At 50.9% G+C, this 9,990-nt stretch overlaps 1 protein-coding gene across 5 annotated transcripts in view; it reads left to right on the forward strand.

The window, feature by feature from the left end:
• OPHN1 (oligophrenin 1) overlaps positions 1-6,372 on the forward strand; it is a 99,003-nt gene extending 92,631 nt beyond the window's left edge. For 4 of the 5 annotated variants that reach the window (XM_057404829.1, XM_057404828.1, XM_057404832.1 and 1 more), the window contains 5 exons: positions 1,480-1,779; positions 3,214-3,379; positions 4,463-4,513; positions 5,296-5,346; positions 5,663-6,372. In XM_057404829.1, the coding sequence (XP_057260812.1) occupies positions 1,480-1,779; positions 3,214-3,379; positions 4,463-4,513; positions 5,296-5,338 (560 nt within the window). In that variant the 3' untranslated portion in view covers positions 5,339-5,346; positions 5,663-6,372. The remainder of the gene's footprint in view (positions 1-1,479; positions 1,780-3,213; positions 3,380-4,462; positions 4,514-5,295; positions 5,347-5,662) is intronic. The other variant, XM_057404831.1, reaches the window with a different exon arrangement.
• Positions 6,373-9,990: the final 3,618 nt, after the last annotated feature.

The following is a 9,990-nucleotide window of genomic DNA, read 5'->3' on the forward strand; positions in this document are numbered from 1 at the left end:
TGTCTTCATACAGGAGGTGCTCCAGCCCCTGATCATCCTCGTGGCCTCCTCTGGACTTGTTCCAACAGTTCCATGTCCCTTTTATGTTGAGGACACCAGAACTGCACACAATGCTCCAGGTGAGGTCTCACAAGAGCAGAGCAGAGGGGCAGGATCCCCTCCTTGGACCTGCTGGTCACGCTCCTTTTGATGCAGCCCAGGATACGGTTGCTTTCTGGGCTGCAAGCGCACACTGAAGCCGGCTCATGTTCATTTTCTCATCGACCAGCACCCTCAAATCCTTCTCCTTGGGCTGCTCTGAATCTCTTCTCTGCCCAACCTGTAGCTGTGCCTGGGATTGCTCCGACTCAGGTGCAGGCCCTTGCACTTGCCATGGTTAAACCCCATGAGGTTGGCATCAGCCCACCTCAGAAGCGTGTCAAGGTCCCTCTGGATGCCATTCCTTCCCTCCAGGGTATCAACTGAACCACACAGCTTGGTGTCATCGGCAAACTTGCTGAGGGCGCACTCAATCCCACTGTCCATGGCAGCGACAAAGATGTTGAACAGGATTGGTCCCAACATCGACCGCTGACGTAAATGCAGCCAAGGAGCAGGGGTGGTGGAATGAGTGGAGGCTGTTTGCTGCTGGAGCCCTGTCCCAGTAGACCATGGCAGTCCTGAGAGGAATGGCAGGGCCAGCTCTGCCCCTGCTGGTTGTACATCTGGAGCAAGAACTTCTTCAGGACCCAGTGATAGTATTTTTTAGACCAAGTACAACTCAGCTGTTAAATTCATTTGATTGTAAGGAAATACTGAGGCCCTTGTTATCATATTGAAGGGCACACCATGCTTCTCTCTGCACCTGATTTTCTGTAGTTGTCGTCGCATGCTGTGCCCTTGATCACATCATCAGAGACAAAGTCTTTTCCTCTGTTACAGTTTTCAGAGCTTTGATGATATTTTAGGCCTAATGCTACAAGTGTACTTTCTGGCACTGGCAAAACATGATTGATGCAGATTGCTCATGGAAATCACAAGACTGCTCATGTAGTGAGAGATGGCCTTACATTTAAATGTTTCTCCAAACTGGGAGCAGAAGCATTAGTATTTAATGCTCCAAGGCTGCAGGGTGCCATTGGTTTCACAGCACTGCTTCTGCATCCCCTGCCTGAGCCTCTAGCACAGCAAAAGGGATGAGTTGAATCATTTCTGGAGGGATGTAAAAGCATGGTACACAACTTGTCATGAGCAAGAGCACTGGAAATTTAAAAGAAACCCGTAAGTATATTCTGTAATATTGTTTCAGCTTTCTGCATGCCTCAGCATTCGTGTGAGCCTCTCGCTGTTTGTGTTTCACTCAGGGTGAGGGTCTGTCCATCCCCACACACACACATGCTTGTCCCTTGGTACCACAGGAGCTTTGTGGCTCTGGGGCAGACCACCATGCCTCCATGCTGCTTCCTAACCCAGTGTCTGTCTGTCCTGTTGGCTCCACAGCAGACCGGCACAGTCAGACCCCCAATGGCAGTAGCAGCACGGAGGTCCCCAAGCCACTGCACCGCAGCCGCCTGCCTGCCCCCCGGCTGGGGGGAGATGAGCCGGGGCGTTCCCCTACCGAGGGCCGGCCTTACCCGCGCGCCGAGGCAGAGGTGGGGAAGATGGTGGCCAGGCTGCAGGATGGAGGAGTGAAGTCGGCCAGTAAGGCAGCCAACGGCGTGGTGGCCAGCCCTGCCCTGAGGACCTCCACACTCCAGGCCAAGAGACCTGCTCCCCGACCAGGAATATGCGGCAGAGAGGGTGAGCCTGGGGCTGTGGTCCTAGCTGAGGCAAGGCACAAGGGATGCCGTTCTCCTGGGGAAATCCCGAGGCACCCAAACCAGCCTTCCCCATTGCACATCATGCGCTGGATTGACCAGGACGTGTGGGGGGCTTCTCACCTTGAGTCCTCTTGATGTAGCTCAGCAAGAGGGATCGGGGCACAGGAACAGCTTGAGATGTGGGCACAGGCCCCACAGCCCCAGGGTTTGATCAGGTCTTGGCCTCCTGGCTTGTCCTAGTTGATTCCAGACAGTGGGTACCTTTGTTGTGTTGCTTACTGCGGATGCAGCTGCTGCCAGGTTTCGAGGCAGCCTTCAGAGCTGGTGCTGGTGCTGGTGCTGTGCCATCCCTGCTGAGCCCATTAGATGCCACCAGCATCAGATGAAGTCAGGCTTTCTGTACAGTAGCTGAGGTTCTTGTGCTAAGCTCAACCTAGCTCAGTGGACTCATAAAATTGAGGCTCAAATGGTGATATAAAGACCATTAAACCCAAAGCAGTTTGTATCCAGTCTAACTAGCTATAAGCACTCTGGATTGCCAGTGCTTTCCTCAGCAGGATGAGGAAAATGGCAAAAGTCACTTTCACATTTTAATTTCTAAGGGCTGTGTCTGTCAGGCTGCCTGTGACGCAGTTTCTGGTTTATTGAGGCCTTACTGGGAATGTTTATTTTCATGATTCACCCATTGGTGTTAAATACAAATACTTATTATTTGTATTCTAATAAGCTTTATAGAGACACCGGGGAGCTGTCTGCAGGACAGCACACATTGCCGTAACAGCAGGTATTTGATGCTGAGCTTTATAAAATACTCAGGCACTGGAGGGAAGGTGTTGGGTCACCAGGGGTGACATTTATTCCTTTTTTGCTTAACCCTTGAAAGTCTCCAAGGGTGAAGTGAAAACGGGGTTGGCTGAATCTTGGGGAAGACAAGCATTGAGGCAGGAGCTCCTGCGAGCAGAACAGAAGGCTGGGGGAGAGGACAGGTAGTGCCACTGTCTGAGATAAAAACTCAGGGGAGCAGCGGCCCTGGACTGCAGGGATCAGCAATTTGTGCTGTTCCTCTTGCTTCTGAAGAGCAGCACTGCACAGGTTTTGATTAAGAAAGCTTGTCATTCCCAGGCAATATCATCTTTGCAATCAGCAACTGTATCAAGTTTGTCATCACAAGGTTCAGCATCAGGCCCTCTTTCTAGTGCCAGGAAGGCTGTACTGGGGTGGGCAGAATGGGAACTGCCTTTTTCTGGGACTCTTTCCCTAAATTCTGGCTATTAGCCACTATCAGAGTGATGGTGTTGGGGCAGACAGATAGACAGACAGAATTAAGCCCGCTACCTTGTTTAATGCCTCTACATAAACATCTAGCCCTCTACCAAAGCTTCATACTCAGTGTTCGTAAACTTCAAACTTGCAGGGGAGTGCGACGGTGTCCCTAAGCCACGATCCCATGGCGATAAGCCCGTGATAATGCGTCCCCCGGTGAGACCTCCAGATCCACCATGCAGGACTCCTGTCCCTCCAAAGCTGGAGCAGAGGCCAGATCTGATAGGGGGAACAGCAGAAGAGATGCCTTCATCTGTGTAAGTCAGCAGCCCCTGGTGAGCGTGTGGTACCTGGGGTGGGCAGCTCAGCCCAAGGGAGCTGCCGACCCCAGTGGGCTTGGGGAACATGCAGGGGGATGAGATCAGCCCAGGCAGCAGGAGTAGAAGCTGGCATCACTTAATGGCAATTTTAGGAGAGGAGGACAAGAAATACCACAGTGGTTTCCAGTGCTGGTGATGTACAATAGCTGGAGCCTGTGGACATCCCCTCCAACACCCATGCGAGTGCAGTCTGAATGACACGTTGGAAAGCTGTGCAGAGGGCACAACCTGGGAGGGGAGCCATGGTCACAGCAAAGACAAGCACATGCAGCAAAAACAAAGCTCTGAACCTTCTCAAGTACAGCCCTGGGACTGAGCTTTGGACCATCACCTTCTCTCCTGTGGTGAAGCTGGAAAATCCCTCTCTGCCTGACTCTGAGCAAGCCTCTCAAAGGAGATGCTTCCCTGGGAAGGACAAGATCCAGCTTGGGTCTCTCTTAAGGAAATTGTATGAAGTTCAGCTCCATCAGATTTCTTTCAGATTTTAAAGAGACAGAAACTTTGCTAGCTTCAATGAGAATCAAAAGAAAAAAAAAATAAAGAAAAAGGGTGACTAAATACACAGGGATCTCAGCCCAGCAGCCAGGACTGGCTGGTGGGGAGGCTGTAACCTGGGTCCACTGAGGAGCTCTCTGCTGCTGCACATCCAGCAAAGACACACATTCCATTCCTCTGCCATCCCAGCAGGGATGGAGTACAGAAAAACTGAAGGAGAGGCCATAAAAGGTGATAAATGCAGATTTATAAACCAGCATGTAGGAATATAAGCAAGAGCACGGAAATAAGCAGTCTAGCCAAAAGTGATGAAGGTCTGCAAGGCCAGGGCGGTGGGAAGATAGAGGGGAATGGAGCTGGCAGCATAAGGAGCACAGGATCTGCCTCAGCAGAAAAGACCTCGGTCAAAGGTGATCATCTTCTGTGTCTGCTAATGCTACTGCTCTTTTCCCTAGCATAGATGAGATCTAATTAGCAACTCGTCTTATCAGATAACTGGAGTGACCTCTTTTGTTCTTTTTGCAGGGTGGCCTCTAGGACAAAGTTCTTTGAGACAGCTTCCCGAAGAACAAGCAAGTAAGCGTGGCATGGAGAAGCTGGCGTGTAAATAACTGCAGCCCCACTGCATGGGGTGCTCCCTCCAAGGCAAAGCAAGTCAGCTCAGGAAGTCCCAGACCCACCTTTCTTGCCTTTTACTCATGGGCAGAAGATGGGTCTCAGCCAACGTGCTGGAACTAAACAAAGAGCACTAAGTGTAAAATGGGAATCCAGATACAGACCTGAGAAGTTAAATGTAAATCAGCTAAGTGATAAATACATCTATGGATTCCTTTTATCGTGTGTGTGCATTTAAGCAGTAGAGTGCACAGTGTACTTCTCAGCCTTTGCAAAGAGCAGAGATAAGATCATGGGAGAGATGAAGAGGGCTGGTTAGATCAAAGCAGCTGATCAGAGATGCGTGACCAGAGGGTGGTTGGTCCTACACACTGTATGTACAGGCATAGCTCCACCACAGGTATGGTGGAATGGAGTGACAGCTTGGGCATGGATGCCCTTGGGCTAGGCTGGGATGGGGAGCTTTGGATTGTGAGCATTGTGCTTTGTGGCAGCAAATTTCATTTGTAATGATACCTACTCAAATAAGCTTCAGCTTCCTGCCATTAAAGATCACCAGCTTCTGCCAAAAGTGCAAGCAGGTTTGTGTGTAAGTCTGATAAATGTTGAGTTCACTTGCTATATTGCAGAATACATCCCTGACATGACTGTTACCCAGCCCTTGATTTAGGTTTGGGTCTGAGTTTGAGCTTGCTTATTGCATTAATACTTTTTTCTATATTCTTCTACTTCCTTCTGTACAGTTCTTCATCACCACAAGGCAGGATCCCAGGTGATGAGAGCTGAGACTAAAGGTAAGTGTTTGTGGCAACAAACCAAGTAATAAACCCAAAGCACACATGTAAGCCAAATTTGGCATGTATAGGGTGGTGGGAGTCCAGTGGAGGCTATGGGAATCTCAAAAGAGAGATCAGGAGAAACGTCCTTCCTGTAGGAGAACCTTGCAGAAGGAAAGGTAGTGACTGGAAGTGGCCCATGCTCGAGGGGTATTATGGCAGGGTGGAGTAAATCAGCTGGTGGTGCCAAGATCTGGGCTTGCTCTGGTTGTGGTTTTGCAATCGCTGATGAATTTACACTGCTGTATAGAACATGCTTGTTATCTTCTTCTAGACTTCGTAGCCGTCTCAGCCCAGCTGGACCCAGGAGATTTTCTGTGGTTGTGAAATGGACGTGTCACAGCTAAGACTTTTCCAGTTCCAGTGTCCCTGGAGAGCAGCTATCTTACCGGACGATAATTTCAGAGCATGCTGTCATAAGTGGCTCAAGAAATTAGAAGAGAGGGAGACAACGATGGAGACAAGACCTTACCCACACATCTGTGTTGAACTGTTCCAGCCCTTCCACCTGTCCTCTCCCGCAGGCTGTGAAGGATGCTCATGTGTGGCCTTACAGGTGTTCAGCAGTGTTGGCAGGGCTGTGGAAACACAGCCTGGACTAGAGTGGCTATTTACCTGCTCACTTTTGGGGAAATGTACCTTGGCAAGGGTGACCTTAGACAGATGTTGGAGTCAAAACACAAGGGACTAACTTCTCAGGCTTGGATGCAAGGGTAGAGAACTGGAGTTTGGGTTGGCCCCTTGCCTCAAGAAGCTCCTTCCCTTTATGTTATGTTTTTTTGCTCAATAAGCTATAGTGTGCTATAGTGTGTTTTTCAGTGTGTAGGAGAGCAGCATCTGTTACTGGAAATGCTGCCGTGCTAAGGCAGGCAGGACAGGAATTGGGGGGACCATCATCCTTAGCTCTGCAGGACATCTCTTTATCTCCTCCCTGGCATCAGCCTGCCCCTGTCCTGGAAAACTGTGCTGGCAGACGGCTGTGCCAGGGGGGCTTTGCCTGCCTCATCCCCTGCCTGTGCATTGGCATTCCAGTTGGTGCTGATCACATCATTCCAGTTGGTGCTGATCACATCGTTCCAGTCAGCACTGGTCAGGTCAGCAGCCTCCAAGAGCACAGCTGGGAGAAGGAGGCAGCAGGCGGTGCTCCTCCTCCTCCTCTTCCTCTTCCTCCTCCAATGTGAGCCATTATCCCACCAGATCTACAGGTGGTGAGGAACTGATACTTGCTGAATATGGGCCAAAGCCCATCATTTTCCTAACAGGCACCCAATTTCTTGTTTGCTTGTTATATTAATTTCCAGTGCAAGAGATGTCCAGTCTCTTTTCCTCAGCAGTGGCTCTGTAGATGATGCCCTTCATTCTGGAAGGTTTCTTCTAGCCAGGACCACACCTGGTACCCCTGTTAACAGCAAAAGCTTGTTTGTGGTTCCAGTTGACGCCCGGGCTCAGTTCCTCAGCTGTAAATAGGCAATGAGCAGTTTCCCTGCTTCCTCTCACCAGCCCAAAGGTGACTTCCCTGTTCTGAATTATTTTCCTTGGGTGCTGGGAGCATTCCCAAACCAGTGACCAAACATTCCCATTAGCTGCTTCCCGGGCCCTCCGTCCTCTTGAGTGCACTTTGTGTCCTACCTGGCGCAGGTTTGCCAGTGGGATGCTGCCATGGTCCTCCCCGTGCTGCCTCCTGACCTTGCCTTGTGCGTATAGCTAGTGTCTGTCTGTTCTGTTGCTGAATGTAATTCTGGTGTTCACTGGACACACATGTATTGTGTCAATGGTGCTTCTGCTCCCTTGGGCTTTGGTGGTGCCCCAGCCGCTCACTCCTGTACCCCTCCGTGCTTTGAACAGTGGCACGTAAAAGTGGCTTTAAAAGACAGAAACCCCAGTGGTATCAACATCTGGACTGTGTTACACACTCTGGCATCTCAGGGCTTTTCAAAGCTGCGGTGAACCCTTTGTGCTGCACCCTCTGGCAAGTGGCTGGGAGGTGTGAGCAGTGCTGAAACAAAGCACATCATTGTGTTTTTCTGATCAGGTATCTAAGAGAGCAGTTAAGATGGAGCTGCAAGCCAGGGGAGAGGTGCTCTGACCAGCCCAGATGGCTGGGAATCCTCTCCAGCCACCCAGCAGAGAAACCAGTCCCAGGTATCCCGCTGTAGGCAGCACTGGTGCCTGAGCCTGCCCTTTGGTGGCTTCATTCTTGGGATGGCTGTCCCAGAGGTGTCAGGCCAGGGGCTCATCCACAGAAGGCCAGCATTTCACTCTCTGGGCTGTGCTTTGAGAACTCCTTGAGGCTCTTGGCTTGGGAAGCACACGGACTTGCATAGACATGGGTGTCTCTGGTGGTTCCTCTGCATATGGACCTGGAAACAATGGTTGTTGCATCTCCTACACTGCTGGTGTACAGGCAGCCTCATGCTCACCACCCAGCGCAGACCCTGTGGGACAGAGCTGGGGCTGTGGAAAGAAAAAGAACCAAGGGACTTTGGTTTTAAGTCTGGTGTTGTGAACAATGGAGGGAAGCAGCTTATTAGAAACGTATTCCATTGTGTAATTTTAGGCATTTGTCACATGAGTGTCTGTGCTGGTTTTTCCTCCTCTGTGAGAGCAGCTGAAGGCTGGGACCAGCAGCGGAGCAGTAACAGGGTGCTGGGTTGTGCTGGTGGAGAGCTGTGGGGCACGATCCCTGCTGCCATCGCCACAGGAGCGACACAGCCAGGAACACGGCATTCACCCTGTGCAGCGTGGCAGGGCCCCCACGCATCCGCCCCCGGAGCCGGTTTGTCGTGTAAAAGCATAGTTTACTTCAAGTGTTTATAAAATTTCCATGAAGTAAAAAAAAAAAAAGCCCAAGCGTGCTTCTTTCCATCTTTAAGCAATGCTCAAGTGTTGCCACACTGCAGGCATCCTCTGCTGCGCAGGTCCCACTGCTCTGGTCCCATGGGCGGCACAGGACCTGTCCCAGCACTGCAGGGACACGGCAAGGCAAGGCTGTGTGTCCTTGGGGCTGACGGAGCCCTCCTCACTGCCAGCATCTGCAGCCACAGCTCCACTGTGTGGTTTGGATTCCCCAGATCGTTCAGCTGCCGCTTCCAGCACAAACATCTTTCTACTTATAAAGTGCTCACTGCTTTGTTGGGGAATTTATTTGATGTTTTTAACCTAATATCGTGTAGCTGGGCAAACCTGCAGATCAGGAACTGCTCCAGTGGTTTGAGAGGGATGAATTCAGCTCTGGTTGTCGGTGAGGGTCTTTGGCTGGGCCTGGTGTCCTTCTCCGTGTCCTTGTGCAATTGTTTCACACCATCCCAGCCCTAGTATAAGGCTGCTGAGCTTTGCAGCATGAATCCAGGTTTGCAGGCTTGTGGCTTGCCCTGGCTGCAGTCCCTGAGCAAGCATCGCTCCTGCCGAGCATGGTCCTGCCTGTGGCAGGGGGGTTGGAACTGCGTGAGCTTCAAATCCATCCCATTCTGTGATGGCAAGCAGCAACTTGAGAGCTTTTTGGGTTTTTTTCCACTCTGTTTTTGTTTCTCTGAAAGGTTTCCTTTGGGGGCTATAATTTTTCCAGGGATGGATGTCTTCAAAATGACAGCGAGAAAAAAATTGTTTTCCCATTAGCCCTCACATTAAATGACTACAAATTGGAATATGCAACAGGGCACTATCCCAACAATTCTGGTGTCCCCGCCTACAGGTGCGTGGTTTATTTTGTAGTGGAGAATGTTTTGATCTAACTGAGCAAGAAAGAAATCTTCTTCAGCATAAGCAAAACCTTGTAGGTTTGTATACGAGAAAAGACAGCACAACCAGACGTTTCGAAGCTTGAGACTGGGCCCCAGTGAGGACTTCCCAGAGGAAGAAGAATCTGGAGAGGTTAAGGGTGAACTTCAGTAGACACATCTGTATGATAAATTTAGCATTGAAATGTGCTTAGTGGAGCACAGACATCTTGAATTTATGTGCTGCGCAGAGACCCACGATGGCTCAGGAATCCACCCACACAGGGCTTTTTGCAAGATCAGAGCCTTCTACACCAGACATTTTCTTGGCAGCCATCAGCAGCATTACTTGGCCTATGCATCCATACAGAGTCAGACCACCAGAAAAAAAAATCCTGCAATTGGCTTAAAAAGTCAGGAGATGCTCTGAACCAGGGAATGCGGCAGTGTTCTCTGTTTTCCTTCTGGAAGAAGTGCTTTCACAGCCTTTGTCGGACTCTCCGAGCGCTCCTAAAAGGCAGTTCTGGAGATGCTTGAATCCATATATGTAGTGTTGCCATTCCCATGGAGGCTTAGGGAAATACAGTCCTCTCCCTGAGGCATTGCCCCCAGGACCTTTGTCCTCCTGCAGGTCAGGCATCCTTTGCTCTGTGCCTCTGCCATCCCGGCACTGCGCTGCCATGCCATGCCCCTGCTGTCACCCTGCCTTGGTGAGGACAAGGGCACACAGGGCTCTGCTCGCCCTCTCCTTGGCATCTCCCTGCTGGCTGCGGTGGGAGGCGGCAGGAATGCAAACCCCAGAGCTGGCCGATGTTCCTCGTGTCAAGAGCACGCGGGTCAGCGTGACCCTGCTGAGGGCTGCGGCTGCATGGGGAGGGCAGAGCAG

Source organism: Pezoporus wallicus, unplaced genomic scaffold, assembly GCF_028554395.1.
Source record: "Pezoporus wallicus isolate ANWC-B61680 ecotype Strahan unplaced genomic scaffold, APGP_CSIRO_Pwel_v1 contig_5104, whole genome shotgun sequence".
NCBI classification, from domain to species: Eukaryota; Metazoa; Chordata; class Aves; order Psittaciformes; family Psittacidae; genus Pezoporus; species Pezoporus wallicus.